Source organism: Apteryx rowi, unplaced genomic scaffold, assembly GCF_003343035.1.
Source record: "Apteryx rowi isolate R43461 unplaced genomic scaffold, aptRow1 scaffold_74, whole genome shotgun sequence".
Taxonomy (NCBI): domain Eukaryota; kingdom Metazoa; phylum Chordata; class Aves; order Apterygiformes; family Apterygidae; genus Apteryx; species Apteryx rowi.
Window position 1 is genome coordinate 3,159,690 of NW_020451027.1, and position 20,186 is coordinate 3,179,875.

General features: G+C 35.9%; 1 protein-coding gene across 1 annotated transcript in view; it reads right to left on the reverse strand.

Moving 5' to 3' along the window:
• Positions 1–20,186, reverse strand: part of CRB1 (crumbs 1, cell polarity complex component) — a 140,137-nt gene that overhangs the window by 118,076 nt on the left and 1,875 nt on the right. The window contains exon 2 of the mRNA XM_026087853.1: positions 3,673–3,830. Within this exon, the coding sequence (XP_025943638.1) occupies positions 3,673–3,748 (76 nt within the window). The 5' untranslated portion in view covers positions 3,749–3,830. The remainder of the gene's footprint in view (positions 1–3,672; positions 3,831–20,186) is intronic.

The window sequence follows — 20,186 nt, forward strand, 5'->3', positions numbered from 1 at the left end:
TTTAAACAAGTGAATATAAAGCCAAAAAAGAAGGTAAAACTGAGTCTATTTTATGTCACATCAGGCAGCAGGGAATCTATCAGGTGTAAAATAACTTGCCAGAAGCAAACAAGATAAAATTTGAGAGAGACAGAACCCATTTTCCTTAACCTTACAATAAATGGGAATCTTACAATGATATATTAAAAAGTGGGCCAATGCTTCAGTGAAGCAAATGAGCATTACAATTTGATGTGTCAAATATTTTAGTACATCTAGAATTAAAATAGAAGGAGGTATTTTCTACTGTTTTTAATCATCTTTATGCAATTCTTTAAGTCTCACATTTTATCTGAAACACATTTTATCTGAAATCTAACTAAAAGCACAGTATTTCATTGTCACACCATCCTTAAGATCCAAGAAGACCAGTGTCTCTACTAGAAAATGTTTTGCACCAAGAAACTATGTTTACAGCCCATATAATCAAATCTGCTAACCAATGTTACATGTTCATCTGTTACAGCTACTCAGTACAAGTGACAGTCATCAAAATCGAAATCTAGATCTGAATTCAGTCTTGGATTTTAACAGGAATCAAACATAGTTCAAGTCTCTTTTATAACAAAACAAGAACAAATAAAAACAAAATCTTTCTTTTTTCCTACTGTGTTTCCTAGCACATTGTGCTGTCCATTTCTGATAAAGTCACTTAGAGGAATGGGTTTGGAAATACAGCTTTGCAAGGATGGAGCTCTACTTGTTATTATCAAGTACAAGTATTTCAGAACACCAGCAATCGTATTTGTACTGCTATTGTACTTGATAGCATTGCTGATCAACTGGGGCTCCAGTGGGCTAAACTACATTACAAGTGGCCCTTCTGAAAGCACTTTATGCAGTTAGAATAAAAAAAGAATTTGGTATTTTTTTGTAGGAAGGCTGTCATTTACAGGCTGAAAAGTCTGTCACTGTACAGTTTGATGTTAAATGTTGCTACTGGTGATAATAAATGTGAAATACCATTTCTAGTTATGCTGGAGATTCAAAAGGAGTCACAAGCCAGAGGACTGTGTTCTTTAATGCCTAAGTCTTCAGCTTTACAGAATTTTTATGTGCAGTCCAGAAGAGTTTTAATAAAGTTTGCTATCTATTCAACACTTAGTGTTGTATGAGAACTATTTCTCATAATACACCCCAAAGTACATATGAGCTATTTTTCAAATAAGAAGGTGCACTATTATTTTAATGATAAAGTTAAAGAACTTTGTTTAGACTTTTCATTTTATTACTACATATTAGTTTTCTGCTATATTAGTTACAATATTTTGTTTTTATGTTACAGTATTCCTGCAAAATGTTTCAATTTCATTGCATCTGCTAAAAAAAAAATAGTAACTGTTATTAAATGGCTGTTTTCCTACTAGCTGTATGGGATGTGTCTCAATTTATATATACCAATATTCACCTCAGAGTATTCATGAGCAGGAAAAATTGTTACATGCAGGTATGTTTTTGGAATGCTTGGCTTCTAAATGTTATTTATTTCCCAAGTTGTTTAGAATAAATCAATTATGAGAAAGACTTAAGTAGTACGTATTTTATGTTAATTTGCTTTAAGATTAGAATCCATTAGGGAAAGACAAGTCCAGTAAATTGATTAAGAAATATAATGGTTAATACAACTTTTATACATACCAGACATCATCTCACTCCTGTAATATCCTCAACTTTTATATCTTGGTCATTCTTAGCTTTAATTTCTAAGTAAGGAAGTAATTGCAGTCTATTGTTCTGTTTATATTTCTGTTTTATCTGTTCACAGTTATCTTATTATTAACTGAAATTGCTAGCAGTTTTAAGCTATGGCATACAAACTTTCCCGAGTGAAAATACCCAGCAAGATTCTTAAATATACTGCACTTACATATATAGGTTCCTAAGCCTGATTCTCTCTTCCACTGAGATTGCTCCATTCTAGTACATCAATCTGTAACAGCCACAAATCTACCTTAGAACAAGAGAAAACCATCTTGCTTGAGACTGACATATGAGAAAAAACTCATGCCACATCTGAAATGTCATCCCAGCCAACATCTGTGCTAAGGAAAAGGTACAAGATGACATATAACAACTTTCATCTCCTTTGGCATCCTGAATTAAACAGAGCTCATCCAAGGCCAAAGCAAAAACTTGTGGTTACCTTTTTTTGCTGAATCTTGTGTGCTTTTTTGTTGTTTACACTCTAGCAATGCTTTCTTTATGCATAATGTTTTAAATGTGACCTTCTTAATTTTATAGGCATCTAAATTGTTATTCCCCTTCCCGCAGCATTTATATTTTGCTTTAATTTGCCTGCCTCATGTATAAATGAAATTTCCTAATTATCACCATTCCAGTTACTTTCTTTTAGTTAGATAGCAGATTCTGTCTCAGAGATTTTCACACAAGGATTTAGTCTGGTTGTTCATCGTACAGTACACAGACTTTGAAAAAAGTAGAAGATCCATTCCCTTTTGTCCAGGAGATGACCTGTTGTGAGATAATTTAGAAAAGAACATTCTGGCATTACTGATTGATGTCAGTACCTCCTCAAGCAAGAAAACTACTAGGATAAAACAATAAGCGTTTCTATGACATTCTGTGTTTTTCTTCTATGCTTTAAAGGGTTTTTTTTGTTTTGGAATTTTTTTTTAATAGTGCTGGTTGATCTAACTGCATCTGTTTGCTTTTCAATATCTAATTTATGTTCGGCTGTAAACTGTCCAAGTAACAATTTGAGTGATGCAGCAACAGAAGGTGACCCAGATTACACAACACTGCACATTAATGCCAAGTCTTCTTGTTTAATGGCAGCTGCTCAAAGCTTTGTCTTATTGCGATTCACATTCAACAGACACAAATCAAACAGCATTCTCAGACAGGCACACATCCTGCCTGTCTTCATTTTAAACATGTTCAAGAGCTACTGCTTTTCATAAACATATATCAGCTTCACCAGCTGAGGCCATTTAGCCTCCTTAGCTTGTATTTACTCTCAACCATCTGCCAAAATTATCAAGGAAAACCATTGTGACTTCCAGTATTTTGCACACTTCTGTTTATGTGGAAGTTTGCCGAAAATATTTTCTCAACAGAAATAGTTGGACTTTTGTACTCTCTCGTAATGGAGAGTTTAGAACACCAAATATATCACATTTGTTTAATAACTGGTTTCTCTAGATATTTTAATTAGAACACAATAAGGTAATGCTTATATAATAAAGCAATGAATGCTACTAGAATACATAAGATGAACAGTGTAGAAAGCATGACCGCCTAAGCAAAAGATAAATTAGTCTGTACTTTAAGCAGCTAGGTTTAAATTCATTGAATGAATGTTACCAAAAAGCAGTCTTTAAAGTATAGGTACCATTTATTTTCTATGTGTTTCATGTTGTTGTACTTTCAATATGTGAATGAAAGTCTTAAAAAATGCTTTCATTCTTTACAAAAAAAAAAGTTTGAGCACAAAGATCAGGAAAGCTAATATGCAATGAATATAACAACATATAGTTTCATGGACCTAATCCTTTTGGCATCTTCATCAATATTTTAAAGCCTCCTGACAAAACAAGTTTCCTGCTAGAAGTGTACGTCTAGCTATCTATCCAGAGGACATGTCAGAACAATAAGAAAAAGAGAAAATCTTACTTTTTAAATGGATGAGCAGCAAAAAACTGAGGTAGAAGATGAGTAGAAAGTTAATTCTTGAACGAGCCATATTCATCTTGATAGGACATCCTCTTCTAAGTTGTCTGCTGTCCAAAGAGCTGATGCTGATCCTTAATGCTTTCTCCTCATCTCTGAAACTAAGATAATACCAAAGGCACAGAGTCCACTATATGCCATCTTTGCTTGTGACCCTCGTCAGCCTGTTCACTGCAAACCTACAGACTTTGATTCAAAAGGCAGTTGTGCTTGTTAAGATTTTACTTCAGCAGATCTGAGTGATTTTTTAAACCTGGTGCAGATTTCTCTGCTTGCTGGATTGGAGTCTTTCCCCAGCTTTCTATTACAGAATGGTGTCATGAATTGTATGCTGTATTTGGCTGACACAGTACAGCAGATACTGCACAGGGCTGTCTTTTAAGCTTTCAAAATGCATCACAGTTTAACTTCTACTTAAAGCTTGATTACATTACATTCCTTCCGATTCATAGCATAAACACTTTATGCTTTTTGTGCATAAAGCTGACTAATAAACACTTTATGCTTTTTGCATTCCTTCTGTATCATACCCCATTAGAGGATGAAGTAAAAAGATTAAACATCCTCATTTTCAATATTTTTTGTAGTTAGATATTAACAGATTGTTTTCCAGAATCTCTTTTTTCTTTTTTACACTGGATTTATTTACTTTTGCCATCATCAAAGAGGAGATAACAATTGGGAGTTGGCACAGGTGCTCTGAGCTTCACTGGGTCATGTTAGTTATAATTTCAAACTGCTTATACACAGGGAACTGACATTTATGGATTTAGGAAAGAGATAGTAAGGTTGATAAGGGTAAGGGGACAGGACTTAAAGAAATGTAAAGGGGATAGATTCCATTTATTTCTAGACAGAGCTGGCTTTAGGCAATTGGTACAATGGCACTGAGTCCACGCATATTCAGAGGAGCCTTCCCCAGGTTGCCAGGGTTCATTCATGCTGTGTTCTTCCGCTGCTTTATGACACAGAATGCCCAATTTCTGTCCAAAGCTGTCCTGGCATCTAATGTCTTATCAGTTGATTACAACTTTGTTCATAGATCTTAAAGCCTTGGCCTGGGCTAGCAGAAGGGGAAGGGAAGAAAGATGGCTACAGCCTCAGCAGCCACTTTCAGATACTACCATCCCAGTATAATCAAGGTCTTCTGGCATCTTACAAACTCAAGCCTTTTTTAGTATATGTGTTTACTGTGGATAAACTGTACTATGAAAATCATTGCAGTAGAATTATCAGTTCAGGCTCTGGCTCCAAGAGTGAAATGAGCTTCCTGCCTGGCAGCGAACTTCTTCTTTCCACCATCTTCGCTTCCTACCAACTTTTCTGGCCTTTGGCCCTCAGTGCTTCCCTGCTTGCTCTCCTTGCCACACTGCAGAGACTAGGCATTCCCAATTTCAGGAAAAACATTGAAAAATCTGTTTGGCCATTACTGTTATAACACTGTAAAACAAATAATGCTTAATAAATTTGAGATGTTCTTTTTTCCTCCCTAATTCAATAGAATCTCAATCCCCGATTCAGCAAGTCTTTGATAATGTATTTATCTTTACCCATATATTTAATTAAACACAGACTTAAAGTCAAGCACATGCTTAAGGCCAAAATTAAGTATGGAGCAGATAGTTGATGCTAAATGGTTTGTGAAAGGAATTTAAGAAAGTTACCTGTTATGGGTAGGTAAAACATGTTCACATCTACTCTTTCAACTCTGAGTCATTTTTAGAACATCTTTCTCCTGTTTTGGGACCCTTCCTTCTTTTCCACCTCAGTCATGTGCAACTGCCACTCACCCACTGATAACCTTGTGATCCACCTTTTGAGACCCTCTCTAGCTCCTCCAGCCAACAGCAGCTCTAGCACCTCTACTCCTGGGTGGTCTTGCAACCTTCTGGCTCTCCTGCAGGCTGGGACTGCGACTCCGAGGCCCTGCTGTGTTGAGCTGGCAGCTTCTTCTGAGTCTTCCCACTCCACCAGTGATTCTTCAGCGAGCTTCGAAGAGCCCTGGTCTCTCTGATGCCAACTCAGGCTGGCTTTTCTGGTCAAATGTAATTATGAACATTAAAATGAACTGGGCTCCTAGTGGGAAGTAGTTAAGTAACTGTATCTATAGTTATATATAAACAGTTAAATAGCTATTTATATTTTTCAGCTCTTTCTCTTTTAAGTCATCCCTTAGATTTACACGTAAACTTATATTTGTTTGGATGTTTTCCTCTTATTGCCATCTGTCTATTTAGTTTACTTCTGAAATTATCTAGTAAAATATACGAGCATTACAGTGTGAACATGAAAATATTATTCTGCCTTCTGGGAATTCTTCTGCTGGACTAAATTATGCACTTGAGTTCAGAACTGATTATCTACTTTAAGTGCATTATTATTTAAGTTAGCTAATATATATGTTACTGAGAAACTCAATATTTTCCATTGTAATTTTGAATAATTTCAAATTTGTTTTTGTGGAATTAGTCTCCATTAACAGGAATTTGATACATTTCCCTATGATGATTATAACTGTTGATTAAATTAATTTCACCTTTACTAGAGAAACACTGGGTACTAGTCTAGAAGTAAAGTTTAAAACTGAGCAATAAGGCATATTTCAATCAATTCTTAGTTGGAAGATATCTTATCTGAAGATTTTCAGATTCAAAATATCAGTCAAGTTAAAAAAAAAAAAACTTAGAATTTTCATAATATAGAGCCAAAATGCTTGTTATGAAAAAGACAAAATTTGCAGTTCGGAAAAACATATCCTAAGTACTAAAATGAAGCAGTCAAAACTATTACATCTAGATGTTGTTCTGAAAACCGCGAAGATTTGTAAAGTCTGTGTTCTAAGCAAATCAGTCCTCAGATGTGAAGACACGCTACCAATCCAAGATTATATTGTGTAAATGTCAGTGGTGGTATTTGAGCTAAATAGTCTACCAAGTAACTGTGTGGTTATTATAGTCCATATAGCAAATGTATGAACACACCCTAGTTCTTTTGAAAGCTCATAAAAGTGAATTGCTTTCAGGATAGTCAAAAGAGGAATTTTTCTCCAGAAGAGCTGCTTTTCCACCACCTTTGAAACTTAGCTCTGCATTTCACAACTTCAAATATTTCTTCCTCCTCACAAGCTATTCCAGGATTTAATGGGGATCAAATTAAGTTATTTCACCACAGACTGCCCCAATTCCTTGAATTTATGACAGGAGAGGGGTTGAATTTATGTAGCACTGCTAACTCATAAATATCATTTCTACACAGTGGAACATAATATCTAAATGTAATTTGGATACTGTCTCAGGGAAGCTTAGCTTTGATGAGATTCCGCAGTCAGCTAAGTCAGAGGCTACGCCATTTGCCCAGGGGAGAAGAGTTTGTGTTTCTCCTTGCCATTTTCTTTCATAGAAGTGTTGTCCCTTTTTGTTCTGATTGCTCCTTTGCAATAATTACAGTGCTGTATGGTGTCATACTATACTAGTCAGTGTCATGTCTTCTAAAATATTTTACTACATCTCTAGCAAACAAATGTCAATATGTAACCTCTTTTGTTTCCTGATACAAGCATTGTTTTCAGCTTTCAGATGACAGCAGTACTAATTAATCATGCATCTTCTGCCTCTCACTTCTGAGGATGTTGTTTCCTGATTGCTTGGTGTTGCTCCAATTTAAAGTGTAATTTTTATTGACATCATCCTGTTTCTTCTAGGTCAAATACAATTATAGGTGATTTTCTTAAGTAATCGGTATTTCTTTTCCAGTCTGTATAATGTATAATGTTATAGTATTTTTAATATAAATGATAAAATGAACAGAAAATAAAGCAGTAAATAATCCATATATAGTGTAAAATTAATTGAAGTGGAAGATGTGAGTTCACAAAGTGTTTGTTGCTTAAGCAACCTTAAGCTTTTTTTTAATGGACCCTTTTTTTTTTAAACTGGTAATTAAAACATTGGTAACTTGCCTGTGCTATTAGCCAGCAGCAGGTAGGTGATTTCATGGAAGAGTGGAAGGAGACTGAGAAGAAGATAATATTGTTTAGAGAGGTTGTAGATATTCAAAACACAACTGGACAAGGCCCTGGGCAACGTGCTCTAATTGGACCTGATTTGAGCAGGAGGTTGGACTAGAGACCTCTGGAAGTCCATTCCCACCTACATGATTCTGTGGTTCTGTGAATAGAGCATTAGGTTTTCTGCACAAGCTCTAGCCTATTTCTGTTCCATTCCCAGTTTTATATGACAAATGCTGAAAGCTTTATAATATGGTGCTTGTTTTTTCCACTGTTCAGCGTTGGTCAGAATTTTATTTTATGAGAAACCCATGGAGTATGAGGGCCAGACTCTGAGCCAATGAAAATTTCATCTGAATGAAGAAACTGGACTCACCCTGTATGCATTTAATGAGTATGAGAAATACATTTATTTTAAAGTGTTGCAGTGCCTCTAAAGATATAGTTTGGTTATAGAAGTTTCAATATTAGTAAATTCCTCTCTCCAAACAGGCAGGATGTTCTAAATAGTTTTCTTATTAGAGAAAAATAAAATAACACCAAATTATTCAGGTGTTGGCTTAAGAAGACAGATCACATAATGCAATTAGTACTGCATGCTCTGCAATAAAAGTAGCAGAGGTCCTCCTTGTATGGCACAGATATCTGGAATTTTTCAGAAAGAATATAATGCAACATTAGCTGCATTTCTATAATACTTTTCATACTCAAGGTATCATGGAATACTTTATAGTCATTGCGCACCTTCAAACTACTACCAGACCAATAAATAAATAAATAAATAAATAAAAGATGAAGAGCGTACAGTGAACTTCAGGCTCTGCACAGGAGACAATTTTAGGAGAGCTTTAATCAAGAAAGTGTAAAACAGAGGTCATTTATAACATGAAGATAGTAAAAATACATTTGAATGCTATGCAGAGTATCTAAGATTTTATAACAGAATATAATACATATTACATACAGTATGTTTTCTAAAAATCTCTGACTTTCTCACAAATAACTCATTCAGCTTCTTAGCACATTTGAACCAAGTAGCTGTTATGGTATCTATTTTACCAACACGTAGAAGGAAGTATTAAGAGACAGTAACAAGTTCTGCACCAATTCTACCGATGACAACAGAGTTGTGGTAAGGTGTGAATCGGGGTAGGCTGTTGCCAATGATAACTGATCCAAAGTCACTCAGGTCTGACAGCCCTGGGGCATTCTAACCATTACGGGATATCTCTTCCTATGCACTCATGGAGTTTGGAGACATGGGCTAGTTTACTCATGCAAGCTGTTATGCTGAACTCAAAAATAAATCAGGAAAGATCTTTTGAAGCTTGTACGAGTAAAATGAGCAGGACTTGATCTGTATCATTGTAGCTATGGCTAAGTTATGTCATGGCAGGCTAATTTTAAACTACATGTTTCTAAGAGAATAGCAGTGGAATGATATTTTATTTACTTCCATGAAATGTGGATAACCTTTGTATGGACTTAAGATCAAGTATAGATATTGTCATCATGTTTTGGGCATTAAAATACATTTCTTAAGTATTTATTGAAAACTCTAGATAATGGAGTTTACCAGAATAATGGATCTGAGCAAAAGCACGCTCCCTGGTCATGATGTCTGTAGCCTATTTACTAAACAGTTCATAGCTAGCATTATTTCTAGTATGTAGTTCTTTGGGTAATTATGAGTGGACAAACCAATGTGAGTAAGGACTGGCAACAGCCCTGTGGATGAAGAGTTGTATTGCAACAGGAAGCTGTTTACCTCATTCACAAAACTGCTACAGATCTGTTCACATGTTTAATCATGTACTTGCAACAAGAACAATTGTATATGCATTTATTTCACACAACATTGGCAAAGTTAGCTGCCTGTAAGAGACATTGGAAATTCCCTTGCCCCATGCTTTTCTATAGAAAAAAAATTTATGTTTAACTTATGTTATTCTCTAAGCACTATTCCCTTTGAGCTTCCTTTTCTTATCAGTAGGTACAATTCTTTCCCCCCGTCCTGAACTCTTGCTTTGCTCTTTTTTTCTTCTTTAGCCCGAGCAGCACTTCAAAGCAGAACATTAATTTCCAGAAGACTCAGACAGAACACAAGCTTTCAGTTCTGCCAATCTGCAGATTACAAATGGATTTACGAAATTAAAGGGCTGTATTTGAAAATGTTCAGTTATTTTGGAAAATCTGCCAAGTCTATTGCTTCCTTAAACATAAAACATTCTTTGAAATTATGAGTACATTATTGCTCCTCTAGGTAGCTATTTTCCTGCCACGTAGTAAGGGATTTCTGTCCACTAACCTAAGATAAAAGTTTAACCAGAGATTACAGAAGTGTCATATTGATTCACTCAGATATATCCTCTTTTAGATATGATAGAAATGATGGGAGTGATGACCCAGACTCTGCTTCTAACTATATTTTCAGCTATATGAATTTCAAGCAGTGTTTGCTAGTGCCTTGTACTTGCTCATGGTCAGTTACTAGTTAAGGTGCATGCTGTACGAATTGCTGCATTTCCAGAAAGGAGATAAAGCTGTTTGGTTTTTAACATATGAAGTCTCTCCTGAGTATTTTACACTTAGATAGGCAAAACAAACTAACTCTGTAAGGTACTATAGGATTCCCCTGGGACCTGCAGAACTCAATAGCATGTGATTCACTTATTCTCATCTTTGATGATTTTTTGCACAAAAGACATGTTTTTATTGTATAGTGTGTGGTTGATATCACCAGGGAAGCAATTCCACTGCCAGAGATGAATGCTAGGTCAGGCCTTGTCAATGCAGATGAAAATTTGCAATTAGTATTCTGTACCTTGCTGCTAATGAACCATCTAATCAGGAAGTTTCTGTCTGTACCAATCATCTTCCTGTGAGTATCAAGGTTACAGGAGTGCTTGACAAAATGAGGCAAATAGTGTTTTTACAAAAGCATTGAACATTAAGTGCTAGATGGGTTGTAAATTTACTTTTTACCTCTATGCTTTCCACTTCAGCACAATAGCGATGTGTTAACAGACTTATAAATCCTCTTCTAAATCTCTTTTTTCTTTCTTTCACAGTGAGATAATTCATACAACAAAACAGAAAGTCTTAAAACTGTAAGTACTGGTTTTACACTGAAAAATACCTCTGTCTCAAAGGGGATAATTGGATAGGCAAGCAATATTTTCAAAGGTATTTGGAAGAGATTTGAGCTAATATGTTACATAGTTTTACCTGATCAATGCTAAATGGTTTCAAAAGGAATTCGAACTCAGGAACCTCAGCAGGCAACTGCACAGAGGAGGAGATAAAGGAAGCCAGGATTTTCATCAGTAACCAAAATCACTTGATTTTAACACAAATTGTACTTGTAAACACTGTGCTTTAGGTAAATACTGTGATTATCCCATGGACAGGACAGTATGACAATATCCTATAGAGAGGTTCAGAAGGAGATGCTATAAGAATTTTGGTTTTAGGAAATATCCTGTGTAGAGAATACTGAAGAACTATTTGGTTTCATAGGCGGAGAACAGGGCTGGGGGCCAGAAAACCAATTATTTTCCTAGTTTTGCCTCACTGACCTCACAGGTGAGGCAAGCCTTATTTGTTTTCAATGATAAATCATTCTGAGGTACTGCAATGTGCAAAGTACTCATCAAAAAGTCATATATGAAACAGGAAAATAGAGAAGCTTCCTTAATTTTTCCTGATCTCTAATATCCCTCATAATTTTTCCCTTTTCTTTATTCTGCCATCAAATTGGCTATTTGTGACAAGATTTTAAAAAGCATCTGTTGATTTGGGATGCTTTAATTTGCAGGTTTCCAGTTGAAGGACATGACTTTCAAAAAGCGTGAAGCAAAAATTCCCTGCAGGCATCTCTGAAGTGTCTCAGCATGGGTCCTGGCAACTACTAAATTTCTGTTGGAAATCTTGGCCTCTGTGTTAGAGTATTGGATAATATTATGGGATGTGGAACAAGAGGTAATGCTAAGTGCCCCAAAGGGATATCAAGTTCCTGTTAAGTATTCGTTAAGACAGCATTCATCTTAATGCCAATGCATTTCGTATATGCCACAGTTTTGTACCAAACCAAATCCTGAAAGATTGTCAGCTTGAATTATATTGTTCACAAGGTAAAATGAAATATTCTGGCTTCCAAACTTGTGTTGATTCAGAATATTTCACACCTATTTTATTTGCTAGGGGTGATACTGACTTTAGTGCAGATGACATATACGATGACATGGTATCACTGTGTTCCCATACAAGTAAAAGGAAAATACCCCCTTGATGGAGATGGCACAGCTTAATCTTTAAGTGCCATGTGAGGAGGGGGAAACAGTGGATGTTACTGTTATAATTGATTTATATTCTGGTAGTATCCAGGGGCCCCTTAAATCACCAAGCAGTTTGTTGCTGAATTCAATGGCTTAAATGCACCTTAAATTTTGGAGGGGGGCATGCTGGGATCTTTGCACATGGCTTAATTCCAAACAATGGTTTCTGTCTTCCTGAGCATCAGTGTTTTTTTAGTAAAGTAGGGCATTTTATAGCAACTTCCTCCAATGATATGAAAGCATGGGTGAAGATGGTGGTTGTACATAGGCAGCTGCTGAGAAGTCTTTTATTTTTACCAAAATTTGGACTTTAGCACCTATGTTCACCAAACTCTATTTGGTGGGCTTCAGACTTATAAATCGGATCCTGAGCCCCTGAGTTACTTGGGTACTGTTAAAAATGGGATAGCTAAGCTAGTATTTCTAAGGTAGTTACATCTATGCTGGTTGTGGTTCACCAATAAATGCAATCACTATCAGAGATGTACCATTTTGATATCAGAAACTACACCTTTAATACCTTGATTACACACAGGCTGTTTTGTTCCATTCAGAAGTACCTATGAGAATAAATAGATTAGCAGCAGCAGACTATTGTGAACAAGTCCTCACAATTGCCACCATCTGAAGGCCTGTATGTGCTCCAGGGGCCCCTCATGTCTGGCAGGGAAAGACTTCCTCACAACATTCAAGTGGGCTGAGAACTGAGGGAACTTGGGGGAAAATGACCATTTGTGGTCTGCTTGGCATGTATCTATCACTTTCAAAAATGTATCCCTGAATGTTGCTAAACTCTATAAAAGAAATGTAGTCTTAAGATACAGGCAGTGCTTGGACAGCTCAAACTTCTCTTAAATAAGATTAATCAGAATGAGTTAAACAGAATCTGGCAGACTGACTACTGAAGAGTGGATCAAACACAAGCCATGTTAACCTTGACTACCCCCACTCCTGCAGCAGTAAAGTCAGACTTCTGTATTAATTTAATGAAATAGATTAATATAACATGGCCTTATATAACACTCTCTTTAAATAAGATCAGAAATCAATAACCCAAAGTAAATCATTATATCAAATTTCATTTTGATATGTTAATCACAATCTACTAATTGATCAAGAAATGAAATTCATTTTCTGAAAGCTGTGTATGCAGAACTTACTGTATAAGCTGTTTATTACATCAGTATCTCTAGAAACAACTAATCTAAAAGACTGCACTCTTTGTGATCACTTAACAGGATTCTATATTAATCTGGCATTTATTTAGGACTATATCTTTCTATGCGTCAGAAGCCCCACTGATTCTGAAACTAGGTGTCGCATTTGTAATTCAAGACAGGAAAAGAAATGTTTATATCTGGCCAAACTTGATGCAAATCTGAGAAGTGTCTGGCAATAATAAGAGAAAAATTTATCTACTCAAATCTATCATGAACATAAAGTAAGCACAATTGCTTTAGACTGTATGACAACTGCGAACTTGAGAGCTGTTTCTTGAAAACTGAGCAGGGATATGAGGTGAGATGGTGGTCCCTTTTGACAATCTAGTCTTTGAAGTGGAGCTGGCCAGTAATTTTCGAAGCCTTTTAGAAGGAAAAGGGTTATTTTTTTTAACTATCTTTTATTGCAAAATTGTAGGAAAATTATTCTGACAATTTTAAATTAAAAAATATAACCTTCTGGCTTGAAATTATTTTTCTTTTGGAAAAGTAAGGTAATTTTTAAAGTGTTTTCAAAAGGCTGAAACCTAAATTAAGATTCATCCAACCAAACCTTTCAACTAATCCAAGCCACATTTTATATCAAATATTTTCAAGGTAATAAACAAATCTTAAAGATTTCAATCTTTGATTTGGTTTGGCAAAAGGAAAATATTTTCAGAGGAGAGAAAAACATTCTCACTCCCAGATTTATTTGGAGTCTCTTTTCCTTATCTTGATTCAAATAAAATGTACTAGTGTAAGTAGAATTTAAAAATGCTTATATGAGGAAAAGCAATAGTGGATTTTTAGTATAGACAGGCATCCAAGCATCTGTTAGCCCTACAAAATCACTACACTGAACATTTTCAGAGCATCCAGAGTCGTTCTGCCTGAGATCAGTGAAGTTGCACTAGTATTAACGAATGGAAATGTTTCACAAAATCTTATTGTAGAAAAAGATACAAGTGAAAATAATTACTCCAGAAGGAAAGTCGTTGGCCTTTTGTTTGGAAGCGTTACAGGTGCTCTATGAATTTTCCCTAATAAAATTAATTTAAGAACTGATTCTCCCCTTCAGCTATTTTTACTGGAAAAGCATACACCTTTCCGAAATGACATAATATTAATCTTGGGAAAATAACTAAACACAGCAAAGGAGCCTGGTACAGTTGACCATAACCTAAGAAATCACTGAAATGGGTTTAGCTCCAGCAAGGCTGCAGGCAGCTAGTTGTTTTTGTTCATTTGTTTTTAATTCAAGAAGGTCAGATGATTGTTACAGGATTATTTCAGTGTTACACTTACTCTGGAATCACTACAGAAGACATCATCCTGCTATTGCATTTATACTTACATTTTACTAGCTCAGTTGACATTGAATTGCTATTACAGTTTTTATTTTGGTCTGTATGAGTTTTTAAATAACTCCACTGCAAATATTTCTTGTACAAGCTCCTTTGCTGGCCATTTATGCGTACCGCATCACTAACTAAACAGAATTAACTCTAAATTTCTGGTTATTTTTAGTTAAAAATCTTTCTTCCATGCTGTGCACTTGCACAATCCATATTCTAACTACCACTTTTTCTGACTGCAAGCAAGTTTGTCCTGCTTCATGTCTTTAATAGCGGCATTAAAGCATAATTAATTTCCTTGTAATCTGCCTCTTGATATCAGAATCTAATTATATTTTCTTGTGAAAAAATTGTAATTACCATTCAAATATAATTAAGAAGTCAGATAATGAGTGTCATCTAAGATAAAAGATGGTCTTGAAATTCTCACTTATGCTGTAGTGATGCTTCAGAAATAGATATAATGCTCCTGCTTTCATTATGCAGTGTTTTTTCTTGTAGAGAGCAGAGCAATACAAGCCTTCACAACTGCATCCTTTCCTCCTGATTGTAAGTAAACTGGCAATGCATCACAGAGTACGTAACTTGTGCTCAGACAAATGAACAATAACAGGAAAAAAGTGTTCATATAAACCTAAGACACCCTACAGCTTTTACAAGCGGGTATCTTTGGGAAAAAGAGGTATTGTAATAAATAAATAAATAAATAAATGTACCTATTAACTTTATAATTTAAAATAAAAAACACCCACAAATTATATGGATAGTGATTAAGGACAGCACAGAATAGCATTTCAATCTCCTTCTCTTCTTTGAAATACCATGCCTTTCAAACAGAGAGATGAATTTTGATTGCCTAACAACTGTAACCATGTGAAGGTTCATCACAATGGAAAGGAGAAATAAGAGCTCTGAAAAGCCTTGATAAATACTGAGCTGGTAGACCTATCTGACTGCATTTTACTTCTTGCTGTTGTTATAATTACATATGGAATATTATCAGATGCAAGGTTTAAAAGGTGTTGGTAATTTGTCAGCTTCATGTGCTAGTCTTCTAAAGAAACACCATTTCTGGCCTTATAATTTTTACACCATTCAGAAACCTCTCTGCATTATACTTTGTTTATAAAACCAACATGTGAATCTGTGTTTGTTTCTCTTAAGTAAAAAATACTGAGCACACTGTACACAAATATTTCTGTAAACAAATATATCTGTATTTTAACCTATTAGCCAAATTCTATTTTCTGCTGGGTAATGTAAGTGTTCAAGTGAGTGACTGTCACATCCAGTTCAAGTAGCCATAAATCGGCTGTGATAGCATAACAAAGGTGCCATGTTGTGTTAAAGTATAGCAAAGACCTTTTCTGACTCAGCAAAGGAATTCAGGTTCTATGCTATGTAGAGGTGTATAAAAGATCTGTATTGTGGAAAGAAGTGGGGGATGGCGCTCTGGCAATGAAAGTTCTATTTTATATGTAATTCAGCAAGGTGTTTATGTCCATGCATAAATAATCTGGTCGCATTACTCCATACTCTAAACAAGCTACACTGGGTAAGAGATGGAGAGTAACTTAGTTCATGTGAAACTTTGTTTTAACATAGATGGACTGCTTATAATATTAAAGAAGTCACTAAGCAGGCCTAATATAAGCTTGGTAGTTGAAAATGAGCTAGCTGGGTGCGTATCCCTCCCTTGTATCATCATGAGCAATGCATTCCTTAAGACCATGGAGGGCCATGACTAGGTGCTAAACTGAGCAAGAATGGACCTTGGCACACACAGCGCCTCATTTCTTCAGCTCTGCCAAATCCTTATGGTAAACTACTCAACTTCTCAGTACATCAGTCTAATACTATGTCAAATTTGCTCTTAAGTTTCAAAGTAATGTAAGAGTTGAAAACTCTCCATATCCTTGTAAGGGTACTAGATACAATGCCTAGGTCCTTAAGTATCAATACAAAGCCTTCATCTGAGGCCTCTGGCAACAGAACTCCTAACTTCATGTCTTTTTATGCAAAATGCAACTACTTTTCTTAGGGGGAAAAAACAGTGAATGTCTGTCAAAAGGCTAGAGAGACAGAGACTAGAAAGGCTCTTGTATCCTGTGGCCCAACAAACAGCACCAGGTCTGACTGTAATAAAACTCCAATTACCTAACTCTAGGGGAGGATAGCTGGCATTTCTCTCTACCGAATGATTTAATTGGGCCTGTCAGCCAGAGATAATTGGTTTCTGGTTGACTGAAAAAAGTGACAGTGACATCAGCTCTCTGCTACCCTTCATTATTGAAATTCTTGTTTATTATAATAGGGCCTCAGCACACAGTGCACTCCTGCAGTATTCACAGGTCTCTTGTGCAGTGCAGTGGAAATGCAGCAATGTAAGACAAAGAGAAACCATTTCAAGCTGTTAATCCCATACATTTTCAGAACGCAAGGATTTTGAGAGGCAAAATTATTTTTGTACAGGAAGCCTGGTTTTGCTTTTTTTTTACTAGAAATTTTATAATATTGTTGCAGTCATGGTAGTCTAAGGCTATAAACAAAGCAAGGTTTATACAGAGAGGCAATATCTTTTATTAATCCAACTGATATAGCTGGAAAAATAAAGATTTTGTGCACATGAACCCTTCTTCATGTCTTCTCTCAAGATCTCAAGGAAGTTTTTTATGCCCAAAGCTTGTCTGTTTTTTCCACATACATCATCTGAACTAATAAAGATACTATATTTCTCCCCAAGTCCTGGCTTGATTATAGGAAAACACCTTTTTGATGCTAATGGTCTGTATCATAAAAGGTTTAATTCTCTCTGTTGAAAGCGCAGTCCAAAAGAATAGAAAATTGGTGTAAATCCTTGTTTCTTCTTTACACACCTTCAGGCAAGGGGTGCAGCCTTAGTTTGCAGTGACTGTGTAACACTGCTTGAGATTTTACATCAGCAGAGAGGAAGACGATGTACTTCTTCCACTGTGAAGCTCCTCCTTCATTCAGCTTTCTGCTCACCCCCTCCCTTCCCCTAGGCTGCAGAGCACTAGTGGATCAGGTGGAGCAGGCACAGATGACAGCACAACAAGCACTGGCAGGAATGTATTAAGAGGGGATTCTCCAGCTGGTATATTTTCAAGGTGCAAAGGTTATGCAGGGCACCCAAGAGTCTACTCATGGATTTTGAATCCAGTGGTTTAGCGTTTAGTTTTCCAACAGGTTGACATTAGGTTTTCTCAGTTCTGCTGTTCCTCATTCTTATTCAATCCATACCAGCTGACAGCATACACAAGAGAACAAAGTTCCTCTCTTCAGGAGAAACTGGAGAGAGTCCAAGTAGAAGTACTGTGCCTGTCTTTCCCTGGGTTACACTTCTTAGATGGAGTGAGGTAGGCTGATATAGTAAGATTGAATCTGACCTGCTTCTCTACACATTTCAGTTACATCAGTAACATTTCAGTTACTGCACTTGAGGCAGGAAAGAAGAGAACAAGCTTAATCAACAGGATTCAGATGCCAAAGATCTATAATAGTATGACAAGGCTCCAGTTGGTTAGTGCCCTACAGAGAACTGAATTGAGAAACCAAGGTGGTCTTTTCATAGCCTATCTGAAAGAATTTCTTGGCAATGGTTCCAGCAATGGACTCTAATTCAACACTGTTGGCTAGAAAACTTGTTGAAGTCTCTAGATAATCTTACAATCTTTTCACTTCACAACCTAATTTAAAACATTTGTGTGTATGTGGTGACTGGCAATAAAATAGAGAAAAATCTCAGAACAGAGGAAGTATAGGCTTTGTGGGTTCCTCCCCAGATCCCTCCCATCACTGCTAAATGGAAGAGAGCAAACATGTCTGGGATACAAAAAGTATGAATAACAACGTGGGTCATGTTTCAGCAGTGTCATACACAGTGAGTCCCTGACACAATAACTCTAGAACTCCTAGAGAAATAGACTCTTACCTTAGATAAGTGTCATGGCCAAAGTGAAGGTTGCTGTTTAGAAGGGGATCTGACTGTTTATGCTATTAGATTTATAGATGGGTACTTACTGTGAACAGCTGTTACAGAATATTTGGGGAATAAATGGGACTTATTTTGCCAGATCCTTAAATTTACATGCTGTTTTTTTGTAGTTTAATTTCTGTTTGGTTGGCAGCTGCATGCTTACAATCAGAGATGATACTCTATCTGCTGCTTATTGCTTAAATTGTATTTGATTCAAATATGTGTCATTTCTAGTTTCATTATAATTAGAAGTGAAAAATTTGAGCTGGAGAACAAGTATTTCAAGATGAAACCACCTCCTCCTCTGCACAAAGCTGCCTCTTCTTAATTTCCAATACTTCAAGAATCTTTGTTTAATAAATATATTAAATATATTGTTTAATAAATCTATTATTTTCTTGGACAATATCTTAAGAACTACATTTGTAAATTATGTAAGGTCTCATACAGCTGTGCAAGTGCTTCTTGACTTTTTTACTTTTGACAAGTGTCTAAAAAATATTAGAAAATGGCTTTATTTTCAAGAGTGTTGCATAAATTGAATATTTATTGTAATTTGGTGATACCTGCAAAGACAGCCAGAGAGATTTTTACAATCTATAAATAATATCCCTCTGCAAACCACAGTACATAGGGCTAAAACAATCTATTACCTATTCTAAATGTTTAGGACAGTTCTGGGAAGTGACAGTCACCAACAGAAAAAAGTGCTCTCCCTATCCACATTATGATTAGTATGACTAGGACAATTAATTTTGTTGGTATCACACTACAAGCATTCAAACACTTATGCTGTTTCTCTTTACCTTACATAAAAGTCAACCTTTTTATCTGACCTATGTGACAGATATTCTAGTAACAGTGGGGATAAAATTCAGCATGAGTAACTATTGGCACAGTAAGGATTAATACAGTTACATTTTGCCTGTACCACTTTAACTATAAAAGAATTAATGCTGAAAGAACCATAATGACCTGAGAGCTCAAGGACATTTTGTTTCCAGAGGGTAATTATTGTAGCAATGCCACCATGGTAATGGATCACTTAGCATTGTATAATTTTTATTTGAACTAAATCCTTCATGCAACATAAAACAGAAAGTAAGTCTTGGGCAAAAGGAAAAAAGTATTATCTAGGCTTGTGTTAAGTCAAAATGCCCGCTGAATTTGTACACTTTGGCAATGAGGACAGAGACCATAGTTTTATCAATGCTTTGTAGACTGCTGAGAACCAAAAAGTACTCAACACAAAGTAAAGAATATTAGCAGCAAACAACTGAAAAATTGGACAGGAGGAAAAAGCAAAACCAAAACAAAAAAACCCAAATGGTATCATCGAAGAACTTGATTTTAATTCTTAAATTGGAATGGGAAGAAAATCATGACTTTGGACCAACAGCCATTTCATAATGCAGATGTGCAACTTCTACCTTCTTTAACTGAGGAGAGTTTGGATGCCAATTCTGCATTTTGCTGATGCTGATGGAAGAAATTATGCCCAGAATATTTTTGTTTGGGCACAATTCTTCAGTTATCTACACATCTCAGTGAGGACAAGTA